Below are 22031 nucleotides of genomic sequence, written 5' to 3' on the forward strand. Positions count from 1 at the left end.
CGCCAAATCTTTCTCTGCATCATGGATCAATTGTTGGATCTTTTCAAGATCACGGTCTTTCTGGTAGATAGAGATCCCTTCCCGGATGTTATATTGAATTTTGTTCCGGAGGTGGGAAAGTGGATCTCTTTGTATCTCCACCATAGACGTCTTCTTTTTTTCCACTGATCGTTGTGTGGCAAGACGAGTGACACGCAAAGCTTTGCGATAGAAGTGAAGTGTAGGCAGGTGTGGTATGACCGAGATACGTGTCATATCTCACGCTCGCCGCCGTCTTTTTCTAGTTCGTTGTGTGTGTGCCCTGGTTTAATAAAAGTGCATTTGTGAAGTGAACATTTGTAAATTGGGTTAATGGATTTAGCGAAGCAAACTGCGCCACATATATGACGTACTCAAGCCCGTGATCTTGTGCGCGACAGCCATCGACCTATAAAAACGTGGAACATCCCATTCTTGCATGCACTCCTCTGACATCTGCGGACATTATGGGAACCTACGGCGGAGGTATTAATATATAATAACAGGATCGGCATCACCTCCCTATTTCTTTTACGATTCAGTTCCTTTTTTTTTTATTTTTTTTATCCCTCTTAAAATAAGGATCGAGTCCCAACCGCTAATCCATAAACAACCCATTTTTTCGATCGTCCAAACTTAATAAAAATAATAATATAGACGAAGTCGCAGCTCTTGTGCTGTCAGTTGGCCACACATGGACACAGGCTGGATATGCAGGAGAGGATACACCAAAGTCTATTTTCCCAACCTCGGTTGGCTGGGTCGATTTACCACCTGAGGCTGATAAGGGTGATGATGCTGACAACTCGGAAGATACAACTATGCAGGATGTTTCATCACAACATGTAGGAGACGGAGAAAATGGCGGCTCCAACAGTAATAATATCCATAATAAGGATGCTGATGGTGGAGATGTAGCCCCACAACCTGTAGGTGTAGGTGCTGCATCGACAAAAAAGAAAAAAACTCTACGTGGTAAATACTATGTTGGCGATGGAGAGATCAGTTGCTGGAGGCCTAATATGGAAATCAAGTCACCCATCAAGGACGGACTCGGTATGAGGGATACTCCTTTTTTCTTTTTTTTTTTTTCGTCGGATCTATGGTTAAAAAAAAAGGGGGGCAATCGTCTGATCTTCGACTTTTTTCTCTTGCTTTGTCATATTAAATTCACCTATCATCATCTAGTTGAGGACTGGGACGCATTAGAGCAGATCTGGGACCATGCATTCTTGAAAAGGCTTCGTTGTGACCCTACAGAGCATCCATTGATCATAACGGAGTCAGCATGGAACACGCGTGAGATCCGTGAAAAGTTTACAGAGTTAGCCTTTGAAAAGTACAACTTTCCAGCGTTTTTTGTTGCAAAGGATGCTGTCATGACTGCGTAAGTAAAACAGAGGACAGAATGAGAGAAGTAATAGATGGGACATCAACCGATGCATGGGTGACTAACTCAATGGGTATATCCATGTTACTATTGTGCATGCTTTATATACTTGTATATCTAGGTTCGCTGCTGGACGTCCACATGCGCTTGTTGTAGACTCTGGTGGAGATATGACGAGCGTTGTGCCAGTGTATGATGGATATGTCCTTCGTAAGGGAATTATGCGTCAGGCTTTGGGAGGCGATGTTCTTTCAGAGCAGGTCCTGATGCAGTTTGCTGCTAATAATGTGGACGTTGTTCCTCAGTATCTTGTTGCCAAAAAGACACCAGTGGAACCAGGGCAAAAACCCATTGCTACCTTGAGAGATCGCCCCGCAACTGCCAGTTTCCACAAAATGATGCAGTACCGTGTTGCTCACGACTTTAAGGAGTCCGTTTGCCAAGCGTCTGAGATGACTTATAATGAACAGTAATGTCGATGTTGTTTCTTAATAACGAAGTTCAGGAAAAAAAAAAAAAAAAAAAAAAAAAAAATATTATGACCAAGTGTATTATTGAATATTTACTGAATCATCCATTTACTTCTTAATATTTTAATTCTTCTTGATCTGTACAGAAACATCAATGGAAGGCCCCAAAAGCCATATGAACTTCCTGACGGATATAATCTCAACTTTGGAGCCGACAGATTCAAGATTCCAGAGATTATGTTCAACCCCAAGGATTTCTTGAAGAACCCAACACCTGAGCAGGAGAACTTTATTGGTCTACCCAAGCTCATCTATAACAGTGCACAGTCATGCGACATTGATTTCAGGCCTACGCTTTTTGGCAATGTGGTTCTCACTGGCGGCAATACCCTCTTCCCTGGATTTGCGGATCGTCTGCATTGGGAGCTCAATAGCATACCTCATTCGGTAAGTGTTTTTTTTTTTTTTTTTTTTTTTTTTAATTTTTGATAAACTCTCTTTGAGTGTTGTAAATCCTGTTAAGAACCGCTTTTAATATTTTATATCTCAATGCAATTGATTTGAAAAACAGTACAAAGTCAAGTTGCATGCACCCGGAAATACTGTGGAACGCAAATGCGGAAGCTGGCTTGGTGGTTCTATTATGGCTTCCTTGGGTACGTTCCACCAGCTTTGGATTTCTCGCAAGGAATATGACGAGACTGGAGCAAGTATTGTCAACAAGAAATGTGTGTAGAAAATGAGATGTTACTATTCAAGCTGAGTTTGCAATAATTAGGAGTAATAAACAAAATCGTTACAAGACGGTTCTTTTTTCTTTTTCTTCTCTTTTTTTATGGTGTACAAGTGCTCTTTTTAGTTTAATTTTATCTTTTCATTATGTAAAACAATGCGAATAATACAGATAGGAATTGGATCTACTCCAGATCATCATCAGTAAAGCCTTCCATTTGATCGTGGTCGTCTCCAGAGTAATCACCTTCATCATCATCCGAGAATTGAGGAGCCATGTCGCCCATATCAGAGTAATTATCTGAATCATCATGATACCGTTCCTCCTCATTGCCGTCATCGTCGTCGCTATAATCCTCGCTTCCACGTCTCCTCTTGGTTGTCGATGCAATATCGTCATCTTTATCGTCATCATCCCTGTCTTCAGATTTGCGCGGAGCTCCGCCGGTAGCAATACGATGTGCCTCCTTTGCTGCTTCCTTTTCCGCCTTCTTCTTGGCCACATTCTCTTCTTGGGCCTTGCGGCGGGCAGCTTTCTCCTGCATCTTCTTTTCGCGTGCAACCTTCTGAGCCTTGAGCTCTTCAGAAGATCTTTTGACTGCAAGGGGGGGGGTTTTAAAAAAAAAGATATAGTTTGTTAGTAAAGTTTTGAAGGAAACTTTTTTTTTTTTTTAAAAAAAAAAAAAAAAAAAAAAAAAAAAAAAAAAGCTTACTGTAATCATGGTAAAGAACTTCGCCATCGCATAACCCTGCTTGGATCTTGACAAGTCTCAGCTCCATCCTGGGACCCAATTCTACCAATTTGATCGCACGCTGATCCTGTTTCCTATTATTGCGCCCAACGTAATCTTGGCCCAATGTAACAGTAGATTCGGGACCGTCTTCTACATCGGATTCTGAAGCGAAAGCGCCACGAAGTACATAGTCTGAGATATCATCGAATCCTTGAAGATCGGGAACGTCAGTCGTGATGACTCGTTTAATTGATTTAGAGATGCCGACGGGTTTGACAGAGATATTGTAGTGTCGAAAGTCAATATGTTTAGTCTCACTGTTGTAGTTGAGGAGGACGACACGACGAGCGTCAGTCAATTGCATGGACTGGATATTGATGGGAGGGAACATATTTTGAAAGACTGTACTCATGAGCTTCATCTCCTTTGAATCTCCAAAGTTGTTGAGGACGAGTAGAGGGGCTACATGAAACTCTAAACCGGGCGATTTGGGGGACTTTTGCATTGCAGCAATATCTTTGGCTAAAGAATAAGTCTTGACTTGAAATGAGAGTGTAGGTCCACGGGGTAAACGTGCGATCCTGAGGTTGGTACCGTGATCTGTCCTGGATAAGATTACAAAATGTGTTACACCTAAGGGACCAGCCACAGCCACAAAATCACGAAGACGATTATTTTTACGCTCCTAATAGATCAATAAAAAAAAAAAATCAGATCAATCTTTTGAAAAGTATCTACAATCTATTGACAAACGCAATATATATATATTTTTTTGTTGCATACTCGAAGTTTGGTGGCCGTGTTAGGTTCCATGAGTCGTCTGATATCGCTCACAAGTCCCATGACCGAGTGACCAACTTCTCCTGATCGCATTACAAACGTCTTTGGGATTTTGGGCCCATTGGGGTTCTCTCCCTCTTCGGCCTTCTTGTGTGTCCTAGTTTTTTTACGCTAATGGTAAATAATGATACAAGGTAAGATAAGAGTCGCGGCCTAACGGACAAGAGAGTTTTAAAAACAAACAGACAATGAGTGCTTACACCCTTTCCCATGTTGAATGAGTATTATATTGTTTCAGTGAGGTGAATGAAATAAAATGGATAATATACAATGGAGCTGTCAAAGTCGAGTAAACTCATGAAAAAAAAAAAAAAAAAAAAAGCCTTGTTGATAGATGTGGCTTGTATTTGATTTACCATATTTGTGTTGTGCAATTAAAGATCATCTGATTATGAATGTGCAATTACAAAAAAGAGTTTCTAAAAAAAAAGGAGCTTCACTGAGCCGCTGTCAACTGGGCCTCTCAATGTGGATCGTGCTCAATCCTTTGGTTAAGAACGCGTCCAAAGAGATTGGGAATAAAATAAATAAAATATATGTATAAAATCAAGAAAAAAAAAAAAAGCTCTTTAAAAAGCATATCCTGAAAGAGGCAATGATCATCAGTTGATTGGCTTGGATCTTTTTTGTCTTTAAGTTGAGGGTTTTTTATACCTTTTTTCCTTTTTCTTTTGTTCCGACGTCGTCATGGACAACCTTCAGAGGGTTTTGCCGGTTACATTGATAGTACTTTATCGCAACAAGGTTAGTGCTAGGTGCCCCCTACTGAAAGCATGTAACGGAATAGCTTTTTTTATTTCTCCTCTTACTTGAAGTCAATATAGTTTTCAAAAGGTTTGTTTTTTCTGTTCCTGAATGATTACCTCGTATGGTAGCCTGTTCCTGTTGAGTTCTAAGTGAATACTGTAACAGATTAGGAGTAATATTTATATTGTAGCTATTGAACATGGATATATAGGAGCTTAAAGATGAAAGGCACTTTTTTTCTTTTTTTTAATCTGCGTGCGAAGAATCCAATTTCCAAATAATATCATGAAGAAAATAAAAGAAGCTTTTACTTTTTTAGAATTATTCTTTCCTCCTTTGTCTGCTGTTTATATTTATTCATTCTCTCTGTCTATACCTTAAATACTTTGATTTCATATTAAAAAGAAGGTACATCGGCAAGTCGATCTGTCTATGACGCAGTTGTGCAGAGCAACGGCTTACAAAATTGCCCGACTTCGTCCCAAGGGAGAAGGAATACTATATCTGTACTCAATCTTGAATGCATGGTAACGTTATTTAACACCTTATACTTTTTTTTTTTTTTTTTTTTTTTTTTTGATGTGGCAGCAGCTGTGGTTGTTGTTGTCATTATTACTATTCATGCAGCGTGCTCACCATGTTAGCCATGTGGATTTATGTTTAGACATGCTTGGTATTTTGTCCGCATGGAGTAGATGTCCTAAAACAAGCATGTATAACGCGTTGATTGTTGTTCAATATCATCTCGATGCGGGCATTCAATTAAAAAATAAAATAAAATAAAATAAAATAGATCCTCCACATGCAATTGATGGGTCGACAGGAAGACAAAGGGAGGAAGAGGGGATTTTACGCCTTGGTGTCTTTCTCTCCTGCCCTTACTTGTGGATATATGCGAGTGCGAGTGATTTGTATTTTGGTTATTCATTCAATCTTTTCGTTGGTCCCTGACCACATTTAAACATTGCATCGAAAAATGTATGCTATAAAAAAATATGAGGTGGCCAAAGAGCACAAAAAAGGTTTCAATTGCCCTGGAGATTATTTTTTTTTGCTTCTTCTTCTTCCTACTGCTTTCTATCTCTCAATCTCTCTTTCTTCCTTTCTCTCTTATTTTATTTTACTTTATTTTATCTTCCCTCTCTTCTACTCTCTTTCTTTCTCCTCCTTTTCAACGTTTCATCACGAGCAGCAAAGGACTGTTCCGCTGTCTCTCATCTCGTCTCTGATTCTCTCTTTTTTTTTTTTTTTTTACGTAGTGCTCCATTGAAAAATTTACATTCAGATCTTCTTGCGAAACGAAACGAAACCCTTTTATCCTTTTGTATTTTATAAATTACTACTTTACTACTTTACTACTTTACTACTTCGCCACACTTGATCAGATTCCACTCCTGATGGACAAGTACCAGGTACAATGAACACTTCAAACAACAATGAACCCTATGATAACAGATACCAGGTTGCAGATTGCAGCAACTAGCTGTTACTAACATGCTTGTCTTTCTTTTTTTTTATTAATATGTTGCCACCAGAAAATTGAAAAACTCGGGGAAGGTAAACATAATTGAATTTGAGTTCTGGAGAAAGAAGAGTACAAGACACATTCCATTCCACCTCCAGGAATATTAAAAAAGAAAGATGGGATGAGTCGTACACAAAAACTATTAAGCACCATCCTTTTACTTTTTTTTTTTTTCTTCCTTCACACTCCAAAATCCCTTTACTTTAATTCACGCGTCGAGCTTCCTTTCTTTTCATTGTTCTCATTCGACCCATCACTCTTTTCTTTTTTCTTTTCCTTTGTACCGTTATAACGTTTTGGACAATCGGTCACACTTCAGTTGTGCAGTGAAGCACTGAAATGGCACAGCCTCCCTTCCAAAAAAGAAATTACCACTTAATACCTAATTCAGCACCGGCAGGAGTTAAAAAAAAAAAAAAAAAAAAAAAAAAAAAAGAGAAAAAGACAAAACGACTCAGTGTATCAGAACATCCCATGGAGCAGATACGGACGGCAGACGTATATTGTATTCTTTTTTTTTTTTTTTGTTCCTCCTTATTTCAATGTAATAGTTCTGCCCTGACATCAAAAGCAAACAATGGGTCTGGAATGAAAAATATATATATATCCATCCTATAGGAACATATGGCATTGTCTACAAAGCTCAGAATCGCGAAACTAACGATGTGGTTGCCCTCAAGCGCATTCGATTGGATAACGAAGAAGAAGGTGTAAGATACTTTTTTTTTCTATCCATTGATTACAGGGTTCAAAAGAAAAGGCGTGCCCGATAACCTGTTGTTTGAGATGCCGTATAGAGAGATGTGGAATAATATTAATGCATGTTATTTTATTTTATTTTATTTTCCCTCCTCATTCTATTCTATCTAGGTGCCATGTACAGCGATCCGGGAGATCTCGTTGCTGAAGGAACTTAAACATCACAACATTGTCAGGTAATGATTTGATTATTTATTATCTATCTTGCGTAAAATACCCGACTCCATCTATCAGGCAACAATCGACTGGTGCATTGTTATTTCCTTTGGCGCGCGCACACGCGCACGCGCATCACGCCTTTTCCCATCCATCTGCGGTCGCGTCCTTTGTGAATCAATACAACCTCTTACATGTACCTTTTTCTTCATCTTCTCTTATTACCTAAATGTAAATTGCAACGCTAACTAATCATCCTATTCTATTCTATCTCCTTTGCATGGAAATAGATTGTATGATGTGCTGCATACTGAGAAAAAGCTGACACTTGTGTTTGAATATCTGGATTCTGACTTGAAAAAGTTCTTGGATACCTACAGTGGAGATATCGATGTTCTAACAATAAAGGTTAGTCTTACATTTTGCTTTTACACCCATCATCTACCATGGTCCACAATATTCCTGGTTCTTTCCTTTTTCTTTTCTCTTTGTTTGTTTATTTGTTTGTGTAGGGTTTTTGTATGCGCATGAAAAACCAGAGCGAAGAAGAAAAAAAAAAAAAAAAAAAAAAAAAAAAAGAGCCACTAACCAATAAACCCATTGGCCCGGTCTATTTTGCTGTGTGAACGAATCGTTTTAGCAATTGATGTACCAACTGATGAAAGGTGTTGCATACTGCCACGAACATCGCGTCTTACATCGAGTACGTAACTTTGTTCGTTCAATTCAGTTTATATTGTCTTATTATACGGACCAAGCATTGCATGGCTCTACGAAGGCTCAAAAAAAAAAAAAAAAAAAAAAAAAAATCGAATGATACAAGATAACTAATTGGCAGGGTGTATATATCCCTCATGTCTTAACGCTTTTGGCTTCTTAGGACTTGAAACCACAAAATCTACTTATTAATAAGAAAGGCGATTTGAAACTGGGAGATTTTGGATTGGCACGAGCGTTTGGCATTCCCGTCAGGAGTTATTCACATGAGGTTAGGATCAACAAGATGATGAGAAAGGAAAGAAAAAACCATCATTTTAAATGAAGTTAAAGCTGGCATTAATGTGAGAGGTTTACTGTGTTTGTTGATAGGTGGTAACGCTGTGGTATAGAGCGCCCGATGTCTTGATGGGATCGAAGCAATATTCAACATCAATTGACATTTGGTCCGCAGGATGCATCTTTGCAGGTATGGAACCGCTCATTGGCTCTTTGGTTTTATATGTTATATTTGTATTGCATTGCTCTTTTTCTATTTAAAATAGCCCACGATAAATGCTGCAGTCGATCTACATTGCTCCTTCCCCCCTTTTTTTATTATTATTATTTTGCGTGAGAGCTTTGGACACGTTTTCTTCATATTGTTTATCTTGACATATTTTGGATTCTAATATCCGTTTAACTCTTTAAATTAATTACAGAAATGGCATCAGGGCGACCGCTATTCCCAGGAAGCTCCGTCAGAGATCAACTATTGAAAATTTTTAAGATCTTGGGAACACCAACAGAGGAAACATGGTCTGGAGTATCACGGTTACCGGACTGGCGACCTGATTTCCCTGTTTATAACCCGATTCCATTGGCAAACTTGGTTCCGAAACTAGATACCACAGGCATTGATTTACTTTCTGTAAGTGTGTATGCGTGTTTTTTTTGTTTTTTTTTTTTTTTTTTTTTTTTAGCGGAAATTGGACTTGTTTCATTTGAACTCTTTGCGCACGTTCCTGAATCTGCGTACGTTCGTGGACACAACAGCACCGATTTTCCATGCTGGTTTTTGTATTCATATCTTTTTTGCATCAATTTAATTTGCTTGGTCCAACAATGAAAAGGCTCTGTTCAGTCTCGTTCCTGCAGTTTTTTATTCGTTCGATTTCTTTAAAAAAAAAATGCTCAAGGAGGCTCTTTCATTGAATCTAGCCTAAATTCACGTTATGCATGTATGTTTTCTTGCATTCTCTCTTAGCGTTTAATTACTTATAATCCAGACAACAGGATATCAGCAGCAGCAGCGCTTCTTCGTAAGTTATGGCTTTTTTTTTTTTAACAAACATAAATGGTAATCTAATTGGCTACTTGTTCATAAAAACTAACGTGGTTGGCTGTATGCTTTTCTCACTTTCTTTCTCTCTGCTCTGCTATAGATCCTTACTTTGATGAGATCCGGAAACGGGAAGGCGCAGGCAGCGTCTAATAGATTGTCAATAGTTTTTTCTCAGTTTTTCACTCTTTCTCTCTCTTTCTGTAGCTGCCGCCATGTAATCCTAATGATCCTTTAGTCTCGAAAAGTAATCAATAAAATAATTTTTTTTTTAAAAAAAAAAAAAAAAAAAAAAAGAATGCATATCGATGCAACTACACATCCTTCCCTTTAATTTGCAAGCATAAGAGAGGACACCCTATTCCTCGGGTAATGCCAGGAATATATCCACGTTACGGTATTCGGCATGACCTTTCACTTTTAAGGCATGAGTTTTCATGAACAACGAAGTTCTTGGCAGGGCAACGTGCCATTTGTAGCAATCATCCTTTTGTTAGCACATAGCATACTTGTCAAGGTCAGCTAGAACAGCACGGTTCAATGGCCTTGCCTTGCCATTTGTGATGTTGCTAGCGGAGTTGAGCGCAGCAATTCAGTCTCAAACAAACATGCTGCTAACCTTGCTCTCTACAGCTAAGTCAACGCTGCTTGTTTAGCTTAGAGCCATTTCAGTACAGTTGATGTGTGATTTAAAAAAAAAAAAAAAGGTGATAAAGGGCTGCGGTTTAATGAATTGACTGATCTCTGATTTGACCTGGCAAGTTTGCCTGGATAACGCACTTTACAAAAAAAGGGCATTGATTACTCAACATTAAGATAAGGGACGCGACGCGTTCCTCGGCACGAGCCTTTTTATTGGTATTCTTTCCATTGGGAGGAACTTGTTAGAATTGCTAGAGTTCACTGCATTGTTTAAAACAATAAAACTCGACTGATATTCGGCCAACTCTCAAAATGTGTATCTACTGTTGACTGGCGTAACTTCAAACGGCTTAGCTCAGGGAATAAGCTCTGCATCTCCTAGTACAAGAGACGAGAATATCTATTCTGCCTCAGTAGCTGTCATAATTCTATTGAAGTGTCTTAAGGCGTTTTTTGCATCACATATTGTCCTGCTTTTTACATATTCCCAGCACTCTCTCGATCCAAGGGCTGTGACATAACCATCAAAGGATACATATTTGTCAAAGCACCGATACATCCCTTGAGGAAGTGCAGGAATATGTTGAAAGTATTGTTCAAGGAGCACAGGGGTAGGCAATAGCGTGTGGGTAACGTTTAGATGTTTTTACGGTTACATATTGAGCTCGGACAGTCGCCTATGTATTCCCTCAACAATTGCGTCCCTTCTTTTCTCCCTCTCTTTTCTCTTTTTCTCATCTTTTTCTATTTTATCAATTTAAGTAAAAAAAAAAAAAAAAAAAAAAAAAAAATGCTTTTCTTTTGGATGGCAGTGATCCTGCCGCCGACACTCGTATTTGCCTATGTGGCCCTGTCGGGTTTGTTCCTACTGCTACGTTCCAGTCTCCAGAGCTCTCAATCGCGTCTGGGATCGTTCCTAGTGGTATTGATTATCATCTCCTGTTATTTACTCGCATTCCATGAGATGTCGCGTCCTATCTGGCGAGATCTTGTCGGGCCATTCGTCACTCAAATCCTGAGACAACTCTCCTCACTTGCTATGATGGGCCCCTCCTCTTCAAAGTCCATGGTTGTATTCTCAACTGAAGGCAGCGTAGGAGAGGATATAGACACCAATGCTCCAACCCCTGCTCATCCTCTCGAGGTCTCGAACAATTGGTTAGGTGAAGGAACACAGGCACTTTTGCCGATTATTGAGCGCGAAGCACATGTTTCTCACTTAGTCGCTTTGTCCTTGGGGTTGTTCATGTCGTCGCATGTTACTGCCATGACCAATTCACTCAAGAAGCGAAAGATTCCAGAGTACATGTGAGTCTTGGAAGGAAAATTTTAATTCATGCAATTGTAACAAAAAAAAATTTTGTCATGAACTTACTGACATGTGTCATATTTTAGGTACTCGTTTGCAGACATGTCCTTTCGTATTGTGCTCAGCCTCGAATTCTATTTGGGAACCGTCCTCTGGTTCCGGTTCTGTCTCGCACCTGTACTTGCGTATTTAGGCTTGACAGAGACTCGAGCTGCCAATGTTGAATGGATGGGAACACTGGTCCTTGGGTTCTCTCATACGACCGCGTTTGCCTTTGGCAATTTCTTATACCAAGATTACTATCGACGTGGATTCGACAAGAAACCAGAGTATGCGTTCATCAAATATTATTCTATCTATGGGTCCATCTTTGTCATTGGAAGAATGACCAGTCAGGTCCTGTGCTCTATGAAGAGTAAGCCCCTTTACCTCTCTCTCTCACTTCTTCTTCTCTCTCTTCTGTTTTATATGTATTTATATTGGGAAATTGACTTTTTTTTTTCACCTCTTGGTTTGGCAAATTGTGTTTAGCTTGCAGTCGCGATGGTGAGGCTCTTCTTATGCTTGCCATCTATTTCCTGGCATTCCTCCATGTCACAATCGAAAATGAGACCTTTCATGTAAGACAGACCTCCGCTACGACACAACCGGTTTGCACGAGCTAGAACTGAATGTCATTGATTCTGTTATTTATTTCCCCCTCCTTTTTTTTTAATTGAAAATAGAATATTGTTTGGCCGTTGATAACTATTGGTAGCTTTGCAGTCTTTTTCCTGGATATGTACATCCTACCGTTGGCGTACCAGACAATTAATGCATTGATGACACCTGTCGAAGCAACTCCACCTTTGATTACTATTCTGCTGACAAGCGCCGTTGCCATAACTATGGTTCGTTACCTACAAACCCGTCCTGCGCAGCCCGAGGACGCTCCAGTCTTTGAACAGATCCATGATCAGAAACGACGTGCTGCTCAGTTCCCTCCTCCATTCCCCAATGGTTGGTACAAGCTTGCACGATCAGGAGATGTCAAACCGGGACAGGTGATCAGTGTCAATGGGCTCGGACGTGCGTTCGCAGTGTTTAGGGGTCAAGTAGATGAGGAAGTCCATGTCCTGGATGCGCTTTGTCCCCATCTGGGGGCGAATATTGCCATTGGAGGTGTGGTGGAGGGAGATGCCGTCAAGTGTCCCTTCCATGGTTGGAAATTCGATGGCAAAAGTGGGCAGTGTATTGATATCCCCTACGCAAAATCAGTCCCGAACTTGGCCAGGACCAAACGATGGACTCATAGAGAGTTTGCGGGGGTGATTGCCGTCTGGTATGATGCTGAGGAACGAGAACCGATGTATGAGCCTGTGCCGTTCCCTTTGAAGGAAGGAACATTCCGTAGGGTTGGCTACCGTCGTGGAACACTTCCGATGCATATTCAAGACTTTGCAGAGAATGCCTCTGACTGGTAAAAAAAAAAAAAAAAAAAAAGAGCTTGGACGAATAATGGTATATCCTTGCACATTGTCTTTCTCCAATCGTTTTGGTTAAACATGTTTCTCTCTCTCTTTATCACACTAGGATGCATTTCAGTTTGCTTCATGACCGCCTATCAATTCCAATCCTGGACCGCTTCTTTTATATCAAACACAGAACTGAATGTAACTACAATCCCGAGACCAACCCTTATAATTTTGTCTTCAATGATTACCCTACAATTCATTCTATCTTCAGTGATGCACCAATCCAAGCGGCAGAGGCTCAAGCTCAGGTCGAGTTCACAGGACCTGGAGGGCTTGTTTATTTCCGCTTCTTCACTCCTAGAGGGGAGGTGGCTGTTGTGAAATCATTCTTGCCTGTGGGAGAGAAGGGTTTACAGTTGACGATGGAGGATGAAGCCTATGCAGAGAAAACAGTGCCATGGTTTGTAGCCAAGCACGTGGTCCGTGAGGCCAATAAGGCCTTTGATGATGACATTTTTGTGTGGCGCCACAAGACCTATATGCACAAGCCCCTCTTTGTGAAAGAGGATACGTCTATGAAGCAGTTTCGGGATTACTACAAGAAATTTTACTCGCCTAACAGTCGAACTTACGCCCACGACCGACTAGATTGGTGAGGAAAAAAAAAAAGAAGAAGGGTGCCTAGTGTTTAGCAACAGCAAATACTATATATGATACCAGTCTTTTTTTATTTCTCGTAGCAAGAATTCATGCTTGCTTTTTGACTTAAATACACAAATTTTTTTTTTTTTTTTTTGCAACTACGATTCCATCGTGCTGAGAAGACAACCATGCATTCATTGATTGATTTGAAACTGACCTAAACACCGCATCGTCCTATGTAATGAGGTCCTTGTAAAAGCATTGGCCAGGTCGTAAATTATAGGGTTGGTTGATCCACCAATAATACAACGCGTGTTTGGTTTATTTTTTCAGGCACAAGATACCGCAAGGTCAATGCTATCAACTTTTTCGCATTGATCTTTTGTTTGCTACAAATGGCCTAACAATCCAGATCTGTTGTGGGAATCCATGATGATCTTCCTCTTATTGTTTTTTTTCTTTCTTTTTTTTTTTCCTTTCCTCCATTGCTACTATTATACATGTGGTACAAAGCCTCTTCTCTTATCATCCATCACAGCTCCATGTTGAGCGAGTCCAGGCAATTTGTTTACCCGTTCCATCTTTTTGATTATCTCCGTCGATATATTCTTTACTGCTCTACCCTTGTCACCATCCCTATTTCATCTCATCCTCTTCTTGCTCTTGTTTCCTCTTCTTCTTCTTCTTCTTCTTCTTCTTCATCATCATCATCAACCAAATCGTGCCCTAGTTTGAGTGCCTCCCTCATATTATAATGCTCTGCACGCAACTTGGTAAACTTGCCATGTTCTATAAAGCCAAATAAAAAAAAAAAAAAAAAAGAGAGAGAGAGAGGATTTAATGGGATAAATATTCTTCCTGATCCGACTTTGACATTGATACAACCATTTTGACTATTACCGGCTTTGCTTCCTTCTTCTTCCGAATCCTGCCATTCATCAGGATCTCGTCCATCCCTGTCCTCGTCCTCATCACCATCATCGTCATCATCGTCATCATCGTCATCATCTAGTCCAGGGAGATATGAAGGCACAGGGGGCGTGTGAGCCAATGCAGCTTGATGTTTCTTTTGTCCATCAAGCGAAAATGCCTCTAATAACAGCGTATAAAAGAAAGGGAGGAAAAAAAAAAAAAAAAAAAAAAAAAAAGCGTTAGTAAAAAAACACTTGTAATTTGAAAATGTGTCTTGAGACTGCTTCATATATATTCATATATGTCTCTTCACCATCAGTGTCTAGGTCCTTGTCAAGCTCTTGATTATAGTATACATAAGGCGTCTTGGGTTCATCAATCTTCATGGTTGAATCCTTTTGCGCCTCAGTGAGAGCAAGACTTTCTTCATCCCACTTTAACCTTAGCGATATAATAAAAGCAACGTATGAATATTTCAGAGAAACCCCAAGAGAGGAAGCCGATGCATTACTCATTTCGTTCATTCAATTCAATAGCCATTTTAACTCTTGAACTTTTCTTTCTTTACCTCGGAGCGTTTTCGTCAATCGGTTGCTGTTGAGCATTTGTGTTCTTTTTGAGGATGCCTTTAACTTGATGCTGGTCTTCTAAAGAGCCCAAGGTATTTGTCTGTTTCTGTGTCTGTATTGATTCCATGTCTTTTTCTTTTTTTGTCTGAGAAGAATGTGTAGAAATGAATTCGAACTTTGCTGATGAACAAAAAAAGAGAGTTTATTGTCCCTTTTCCGTTACATAAATGTTTACATGTCCATGTCCAACAACATTCGCACGTCTGAGCCCTTACACGTGCGAGAAAGAAAATCATGCTCTTCTTCAAAGGATTTTTATTTTATTTATTTTTTAGGAACTACAGTCTTGAGGATTAATGTTGGCTATTTTGAGTATCTCTGGTGTATCAAGTGTCTCAAGGTCCTAAGTGTCTTGGATGCCTTGGGGTATCTTTGGTGCCTTGAGTGCCTTGTGTCCTGGGTACTTTGGGTGTTTTGGGCGGGTATATTGGGTACCATGGGTATATAGGGCCTTCTGGACGCCTTGGGTATCTTGTGTCTAGGGTGTCTTGGGTACCTTGGCGCCTTGAGCATCTTGAGTATCTTGAGCACCCTGGGGACCTTGGGTATCTGGGTTTTTTTTTTATTATTAATATTGTTGTTGTTGCAAGGTATTGTTGTTGTAGTTACATATTATAATGTACATATTATAATATTACACATTATATTACTATTATATTATTATTATTATTATTATTATTATTATTTTTTTTCTTATTTTTTATGTTTTTTTATGCTTTTTTTAGTTTTTATATTTTTTTTTTGCTTTTTGTTTTTATATATTTTTTTTTTTGCTTTTTGTTCTTTTTATGCATTTTTTTTTTGCTTTTTTAGTTTTTTTTTATATTTTTTTTTTTGTTTTTGTTTTTTATGATGTTTTTGGTCTTTTTTTTTTTATGATTTTTTTTTGGTTTTTATGTGTTTTATGGATTTTTTTTTTGTTTTTCGCGTTTTTTGATTTTTTTGGGTTTTTTTTTTCGCGTTTTTCTGATTTTTTGGGCTTTTTTGGTTTTTATGTGCTCGGCATCGACCGTCGCCTTTTGTCAGGCTTGGGGAAGGCCGGGCCTAGGCTCGGCCAGAAGAGGGGCCAAGAACCTGGATGCCTGTCGAGGGACGTGGTAGCTCTTACTGGGATGGTAGTGACTGAAGGAGAAAGAGAAAAAAAAGAAAAGAAAAACAGTTAGTATCATAGACATTAAGATGGAGTGTGAGAGCTGTGGTCTTTATCTTTTTTTTTTTTTTTTCAAGTAAGAGTGGATGTTTTTTTTTTTTTTTTTTTTTTTCTTTTTCTTTTGGAAGTGGTGCTCCTTACCTTTCATTTTCGTCAAAGTGATTGAGGAATAAAGAAAAGAAGAAAAGAGAAAAAGTGGGCAGATGACACCTTTTTATATGTTCGTTTTCAAAAGCCAAGAGGCAAGTGACATCATCTAACGTTGTCCATCGTTCTATCGATTTAATATCGATTTAATTCTGAGATTGCACAGTGAAAGAAACGAAGCAAGGATGAAGCAAAAACGACCGAGTGAGAGATTCATGTGATGTGCGCGCGTTCATTGTCCTTACATTTCACATCTATTGGTCCGTCCTGCTGGTGGCAAAAAGTCTAAAATTGAGAGAGCGAATAGCAGCAGATGCATGGAATCTACGCCGCTCATTATCCGCCTCTGATGTCATTCAGTGATCCTCGGACCCCTCTCACACCCCTTGGCACCAAAGCAAGCAAAAACTCCTCTCGCCCCCCTTGGCACCAAAGCAAGCAAAGACCTCTCATACTCCAAGCACTGGAGATAAGAGCATATGACAATGACAAAGTGAAGAAATTTATTTGGACAATGAGCAACGAGCAACGAGCAACATGCAGTGTGATGCGATTAAAGTAAACAGGACAAAGGCCCATAACATAAGCACACTGATAGTCGCATTTACACACCCATGCTCACAGGCAGCAAGCCTTGATCTGGAATAGAGGCAGCTCATCTTGACAACCCCCAGCCAAGTTTGTCTTTGGTCCTCCCTTTCCCTCGAAGAGGCCGACTGCGCAAATCGAAAGTGTCAAAAAGGGTTGAAAAGGATTAAAAAGGATTAAAAAGAATTGAAAAGAATTGAAAAGGATTAAAAAGAATTGAAAAGGATTGAAAAGGATTAAATGAAATAAGAGTACATTATCAAAGTACTATTCAAGATAATTCAGTGGAATATGAAAAGATAAACAGTACTGTGCTTGCTATCGCCATTTGCATGCTGCTTTTATTCATTTGTCTCGCTCCACAAGCGATAAGTGTCATCAACAAGTCACATTGTTCTCTAAACGCCTACCTCCTTTCTCTTCGCATATGGAAGCATAAGCATGAATAAGTAGATATGAAATAAAATTAAATCATTAAACAAAATAAATATAAAATTAAATAAAATAATAATAATAATAATAATAATAATAATAATAATAATAATAATAATAATAATAATAATAATAATAATAATAATAATAATAATAATAATAATAATAATAATAATAATAATAATAATAATAATAATAATAATAATAATAATAATAAAAACAGAAAAAACAGAAAATAAAAAAAAAAAAATGAAATGAAATAAAAATAAAAGTAAAAAAATAAATAAAAAAGAAAAGAAAAGTAGGCTATTGAATTATTGAGTGTGCCTTTTGAAATAAAATCATAGTTAAATAAAGTGTAACCACCTTTTCTTCTTTTCTTTTTACTTTGCTTGACCAGCTTGTCGGCATCCACACACTGGAACTGGCTCAGTACGCTCTAGCGGCAATTGCTGTCTCCGTATGAACAGTATGCGTACGCATTTTAAATGAACAATGAAGAACAAGTAACAGAAATCTCTGTTGAAAAGCAGCTCTTTGGTTTCAATCATAACAAAGTTATAAGCTTTCTGATGAATGCAGCTTAACGGCTCAAGAAGAACCAACTTTATCTGAGCACGAGCCACGCATAGTCGCGCTCATCGCGTGTGGAACGTGGCAATCATAATATGCACAAACAGCAACAACAACAACAACAACAACAACCCCCCAAAAAAAAAAAAAAAAAAAAAAGGTAACCAGATCAGTAATCAAGATGAATGCAGGGTCTTCGCATTTTGATTAGCCTTTATGTTATCGGGGGTATTACGGATATCGAGGACATTGAGGATATCGAGGCTATTGAGAGATGTAATGTAACATATTTACCTCTATCCCTCATCTATCTAATCTTTTTTTTTATTTTTTTTATTTGGGAGCAGCTACTTAGGCCGGCATCCTTCTCCTCTCTTACCTTCTGCTCTCCTAACTTCACTTACTAGTGCCTCCGGCAGTGCAACTCCTTTCTTCATAAAAGCTATATTACAAGTTTAAGTTAGTCATAGATGTGCTGGTCTAGAGCGCCTCTGGTAATGTTAGAGCCCCTTCCCTCCTAATCAAGCTGCCCTGCGAGCTTACTTTGGCCAAAGTTGTGCCGGTTTTGGGTACCTCTGGCAATGCAAGAGCTCCTTCACCCCCAGTCGAGCTGTCCCCAAGTCAATAGCGATCAAACTCGTGTTGGTCTTGAGTGGATTTACAAGCACTAGAAAGCCACTAGCTCCAACTCTTCGAGCCCTCATCTCAACGTATAGCTTATGAAGATGTGATGATCTTTTAGTTTGTAAATCGGGAACATTCACGAGAGGCGGGGATAGAACAATATGAATCGTTCTCATATTGCTAAGTTCTATGATGCGAACAGGTTCTTCGTATCGTGTGGATGCTGGAAATAATTACCCGATAATACTTCAAAAACAACCGAGTCCAAGTCGAAAGGTTGATACACTTGGCACTTTTAGGGCATTCGCAAATGCTTCAATTCAGTCTTGGACCAATTCCAGTTGCATATGATGTCCAACTCTTAAGTACGTCTTGTATTGGCTAAGGAGCTGAATGATTTTTCAGTTCTGGCCTTGGATCGCAATCTGATAATTGCTTTACCAAGCTTCCGACCATATTTGGCATCATTCACCTTCACTGTATCTGCAAAGGTCTCCTGTTATTTTTCGTTGTGCGCTGAATGATAGTGCTCGAAACAAACCCATTTAGCGTGGTCTGTCTCGGTCGTGGGCCCTGTACAGATAGCCGAGTTGTCCGTCTTCACCGTTGAGCTCGGCCGTTGGGGGGTTAGCTCCTTCAAGTTCCTCATAACTATCAACTGTGCAGATGCCGTTCAAGGCTGAGTACTCAACAGAGAGCACTTTCATAAAGTCAATTGAATAACTGATACCGGCATCGCTCAAATTTGAGGCAGATGTCAGGAAAACGAGCGAGGGCTTCCCCATTCTCAAGTTGTGTTACTATAAAGGAATAAATATATAGTCCCTATACTTGCGAAAGGACTCCGTGCTGTTTCGGACTTCATATCCATCATGGTTGGCAATATGAGTTTAGTTCTAGCTTCTCTTGCTTGCCTTTGCGATATGATCTCCGCATTCACATAGGAAACGAAGACGGAACTTGTTCCTTTAGATATTTATTGAGTCCCATTTGTAGGTAATGTTATAAATAGCCAAGGGGCTGGATGTATTGAAGTGAGAGTGAGGTAAAGTATGTATGGATACAATACACCTTGTTCCTTTCTCTCCCCAGTATGGCCTCTACAGGATATTTCAGCACGCCTGGATGCTTCTCCTAAGCTACGTTCCATTTTTTTTACGCGTACAATTGGATAGTCGCTCAAGAAAGGCCAATGTTTCGTATCTACTCCTTGGTTTTAAGCTGTTACTGTGTGCCATGTGTATGTGTGTGTCGTCCAGACGTCTATTGTGTAGTAAAGCATGGCCTATTAGATCACGCGCAGAGCTTCGAGCAGTTATTTCTGACGTTTCCGGAATATTAAATAACGTATACGGCACTAGTAAGTGAAGTTAGGAGAGCAGAAGGTAAGAGAGGAGAAGGATGCCGGCCTAAGTAGCTGCTCCCAAATAAAAAAAATAAAAAAAAAGATTAGATAGATGAGGGATAGAGGTAAATATGTTACATTACATCTCTCAATAGCCTCGATATCCTCAATGTCCTCGATATCCGTAATACCCCCGATAACATAAAGGCTAATCAAAATGCGAAGACCCTGCATTCATCTTGATTACTGATCTGGTTACCTTTTTTTTTTTTTTTTTTTTTTGGGGGGTTGTTGTTGTTGTTGTTGTTGTTGCTGTTTGTGCATATTATGATTGCCACGTTCCACACGCGATGAGCGCGACTATGCGTGGCTCGTGCTCAGATAAAGTTGGTTCTTCTTGAGCCGTTAAGCTGCATTCATCAGAAAGCTTATAACTTTGTTATGATTGAAACCAAAGAGCTGCTTTTCAACAGAGATTTCTGTTACTTGTTCTTCATTGTTCATTTAAAATGCGTACGCATACTGTTCATACGGAGACAGCAATTGCCGCTAGAGCGTACTGAGCCAGTTCCAGTGTGTGGATGCCGACAAGCTGGTCAAGCAAAGTAAAAAGAAAAGAAGAAAAGGTGGTTACACTTTATTTAACTATGATTTTATTTCAAAAGGCACACTCAATAATTCAATAGCCTACTTTTCTTTTCTTTTTTATTTATTTTTTTACTTTTATTTTTATTTCATTTCATTTTTTTTTTTTTATTTTCTGTTTTTTCTGTTTTTATTATTATTATTATTATTATTATTATTATTATTATTATTATTATTATTATTATTATTATTATTATTATTATTATTATTATTATTATTATTATTATTATTATTATTATTATTATTATTATTATTATTATTATTATTATTATTATTATTATTATTTTATTTAATTTTATATTTATTTTGTTTAATGATTTAATTTTATTTCATATCTACTTATTCATGCTTATGCTTCCATATGCGAAGAGAAAGGAGGTAGGCGTTTAGAGAACAATGTGACTTGTTGATGACACTTATCGCTTGTGGAGCGAGACAAATGAATAAAAGCAGCATGCAAATGGCGATAGCAAGCACAGTACTGTTTATCTTTTCATATTCCACTGAATTATCTTGAATAGTACTTTGATAATGTACTCTTATTTCATTTAATCCTTTTCAATCCTTTTCAATTCTTTTTAATCCTTTTCAATTCTTTTCAATTCTTTTTAATCCTTTTTAATCCTTTTCAACCCTTTTTGACACTTTCGATTTGCGCAGTCGGCCTCTTCGAGGGAAAGGGAGGACCAAAGACAAACTTGGCTGGGGGTTGTCAAGATGAGCTGCCTCTATTCCAGATCAAGGCTTGCTGCCTGTGAGCATGGGTGTGTAAATGCGACTATCAGTGTGCTTATGTTATGGGCCTTTGTCCTGTTTACTTTAATCGCATCACACTGCATGTTGCTCGTTGCTCGTTGCTCATTGTCCAAATAAATTTCTTCACTTTGTCATTGTCATATGCTCTTATCTCCAGTGCTTGGAGTATGAGAGGTCTTTGCTTGCTTTGGTGCCAAGGGGGGCGAGAGGAGTTTTTGCTTGCTTTGGTGCCAAGGGGTGTGAGAGGGGTCCGAGGATCACTGAATGACATCAGAGGCGGATAATGAGCGGCGTAGATTCCATGCATCTGCTGCTATTCGCTCTCTCAATTTTAGACTTTTTGCCACCAGCAGGACGGACCAATAGATGTGAAATGTAAGGACAATGAACGCGCGCACATCACATGAATCTCTCACTCGGTCGTTTTTGCTTCATCCTTGCTTCGTTTCTTTCACTGTGCAATCTCAGAATTAAATCGATATTAAATCGATAGAACGATGGACAACGTTAGATGATGTCACTTGCCTCTTGGCTTTTGAAAACGAACATATAAAAAGGTGTCATCTGCCCACTTTTTCTCTTTTCTTCTTTTCTTTATTCCTCAATCACTTTGACGAAAATGAAAGGTAAGGAGCACCACTTCCAAAAGAAAAAGAAAAAAAAAAAAAAAAAAAAAACATCCACTCTTACTTGAAAAAAAAAAAAAAAAGATAAAGACCACAGCTCTCACACTCCATCTTAATGTCTATGATACTAACTGTTTTTCTTTTCTTT

At 38.8% G+C, this 22031-nt stretch overlaps 9 protein-coding genes across 9 annotated transcripts; 4 read left to right on the top strand and 5 right to left on the bottom strand.

Moving 5' to 3' along the window:
- Nucleotides 1-464: 464 nt before the first annotated feature.
- BCR41DRAFT_317306 (actin family) lies at nucleotides 465-2700 on the top strand. Its single transcript, XM_022021275.1, has 6 exons — nucleotides 465-504; nucleotides 676-1074; nucleotides 1207-1405; nucleotides 1530-1877; nucleotides 2025-2325; nucleotides 2450-2700. Exons 1-6 carry the CDS (start codon nucleotides 486-488, stop codon nucleotides 2612-2614), a joined length of 1431 nt encoding a protein of 476 aa, XP_021885358.1. The 5' UTR covers nucleotides 465-485; the 3' UTR covers nucleotides 2615-2700.
- Nucleotides 2701-2795: 95 nt separating this feature from the next.
- Nucleotides 2796-4217, bottom strand: BCR41DRAFT_376492 (Brix domain-domain-containing protein; the record flags this gene model as incomplete). Its single annotated transcript, XM_022027054.1, has 3 exons — nucleotides 2796-3208; nucleotides 3324-4029; nucleotides 4128-4217. 3 exons carry the CDS (start codon nucleotides 4215-4217, stop codon nucleotides 2796-2798), a joined length of 1209 nt encoding a protein of 402 aa, XP_021885359.1.
- A 696-nt stretch (nucleotides 4218-4913) lies between these two features.
- On the bottom strand, nucleotides 4914-5197 carry BCR41DRAFT_345660 (hypothetical protein). The gene has a single exon (XM_022022763.1). It carries the CDS (start codon nucleotides 5130-5132, stop codon nucleotides 4947-4949), a length of 186 nt encoding a protein of 61 aa, XP_021885360.1. The 5' UTR covers nucleotides 5133-5197; the 3' UTR covers nucleotides 4914-4946.
- A 976-nt stretch (nucleotides 5198-6173) lies between these two features.
- BCR41DRAFT_345661 (protein serine/threonine kinase) lies at nucleotides 6174-9684 on the top strand. Its single transcript, XM_022022764.1, has 11 exons — nucleotides 6174-6343; nucleotides 6467-6488; nucleotides 7075-7166; nucleotides 7327-7391; nucleotides 7662-7779; nucleotides 8012-8074; nucleotides 8252-8359; nucleotides 8461-8557; nucleotides 8790-8998; nucleotides 9335-9389; nucleotides 9513-9684. The coding sequence occupies exons 1-11, from the start codon at nucleotides 6329-6331 to the stop codon at nucleotides 9560-9562; spliced, it is 894 nt and encodes a 297-aa protein (XP_021885361.1). The 5' UTR covers nucleotides 6174-6328; the 3' UTR covers nucleotides 9563-9684.
- Nucleotides 9685-10854: 1170 nt separating this feature from the next.
- On the top strand, nucleotides 10855-11364 carry BCR41DRAFT_345665 (hypothetical protein; the record flags this gene model as incomplete). The annotated part of the gene is made up of 1 exon (XM_022022765.1): nucleotides 10855-11364. A coding segment is annotated over one exon (509 nt), but the record flags the coding sequence as incomplete, so codon positions are not given.
- Nucleotides 11365-11821: 457 nt separating this feature from the next.
- BCR41DRAFT_345666 (hypothetical protein) lies at nucleotides 11822-13495 on the top strand. The gene is made up of 3 exons (XM_022022766.1): nucleotides 11822-11980; nucleotides 12086-12819; nucleotides 12933-13495. The coding sequence occupies exons 1-3, from the start codon at nucleotides 11921-11923 to the stop codon at nucleotides 13468-13470; spliced, it is 1332 nt and encodes a 443-aa protein (XP_021885363.1). The 5' UTR covers nucleotides 11822-11920; the 3' UTR covers nucleotides 13471-13495.
- A 607-nt stretch (nucleotides 13496-14102) lies between these two features.
- On the bottom strand, nucleotides 14103-15064 carry BCR41DRAFT_367264 (hypothetical protein; the record flags this gene model as incomplete). The annotated part of the gene is made up of 4 exons (XM_022026287.1): nucleotides 14103-14245; nucleotides 14357-14548; nucleotides 14682-14809; nucleotides 14937-15064. 4 exons carry the CDS (start codon nucleotides 15062-15064, stop codon nucleotides 14103-14105), a joined length of 591 nt encoding a protein of 196 aa, XP_021885364.1.
- Nucleotides 15065-15236: 172 nt separating this feature from the next.
- BCR41DRAFT_345669 (hypothetical protein) lies at nucleotides 15237-15669 on the bottom strand. Its single transcript, XM_022022767.1, has one exon. It carries the CDS (start codon nucleotides 15508-15510, stop codon nucleotides 15301-15303), a length of 210 nt encoding a protein of 69 aa, XP_021885365.1. The 5' UTR covers nucleotides 15511-15669; the 3' UTR covers nucleotides 15237-15300.
- Nucleotides 15670-18063: 2394 nt separating this feature from the next.
- BCR41DRAFT_392122 (hypothetical protein) lies at nucleotides 18064-19296 on the bottom strand (the record flags this gene model as incomplete). The annotated part of the gene is made up of 3 exons (XM_022028419.1): nucleotides 18064-18151; nucleotides 18431-18734; nucleotides 19116-19296. 3 exons carry the CDS (start codon nucleotides 19294-19296, stop codon nucleotides 18064-18066), a joined length of 573 nt encoding a protein of 190 aa, XP_021885366.1.
- Nucleotides 19297-22031: the final 2735 nt, after the last annotated feature.

This window comes from Lobosporangium transversale (assembly GCF_002105155.1).
Source record: "Lobosporangium transversale strain NRRL 3116 chromosome Unknown BCR41scaffold_3, whole genome shotgun sequence".
Lineage (NCBI taxonomy): Eukaryota > Fungi > Mortierellomycota > Mortierellomycetes > Mortierellales > Mortierellaceae > Lobosporangium > Lobosporangium transversale.

What these genes read in the sequence shown, in the direction of transcription:
- BCR41DRAFT_317306 (XM_022021275.1), top strand. An exon ending in ACCCATCAAGGACGGACTCG is followed by an intron (nt 1,075 to 1,206) that starts GTATGAGGGATA and finishes ATCATCATCTAG; the next exon opens with TTGAGGACTGGGACGCATTA. An exon ending in TCAATAGCATACCTCATTCG is followed by an intron (nt 2,326 to 2,449) that starts GTAAGTGTTTTT and finishes TTTGAAAAACAG; the next exon opens with TACAAAGTCAAGTTGCATGC.
- BCR41DRAFT_345660 (XM_022022763.1), bottom strand. Translation starts at nt 5,132, where the DNA reads ATGTTCAATAGCTACAATATAAATATTACTCCTAATCTGTTACAGTAT.
- BCR41DRAFT_345661 (XM_022022764.1), top strand. An exon ending in AAACATCACAACATTGTCAG is followed by an intron (nt 7,392 to 7,661) that starts GTAATGATTTGA and finishes GCATGGAAATAG; the next exon opens with ATTGTATGATGTGCTGCATA. An exon ending in TCGATGTTCTAACAATAAAG is followed by an intron (nt 7,780 to 8,011) that starts GTTAGTCTTACA and finishes GAATCGTTTTAG; the next exon opens with CAATTGATGTACCAACTGAT.
- BCR41DRAFT_345666 (XM_022022766.1), top strand. Translation starts at nt 11,921, where the DNA reads ATGCTTGCCATCTATTTCCTGGCATTCCTCCATGTCACAATCGAAAAT. An exon ending in TCGAAAATGAGACCTTTCAT is followed by an intron (nt 11,981 to 12,085) that starts GTAAGACAGACC and finishes AATTGAAAATAG; the next exon opens with AATATTGTTTGGCCGTTGAT. An exon ending in GCAGAGAATGCCTCTGACTG is followed by an intron (nt 12,820 to 12,932) that starts GTAAAAAAAAAA and finishes TTATCACACTAG; the next exon opens with GATGCATTTCAGTTTGCTTC.
- BCR41DRAFT_345669 (XM_022022767.1), bottom strand. Translation starts at nt 15,510, where the DNA reads ATGCTCAAGGCGCCAAGGTACCCAAGACACCCTAGACACAAGATACCC.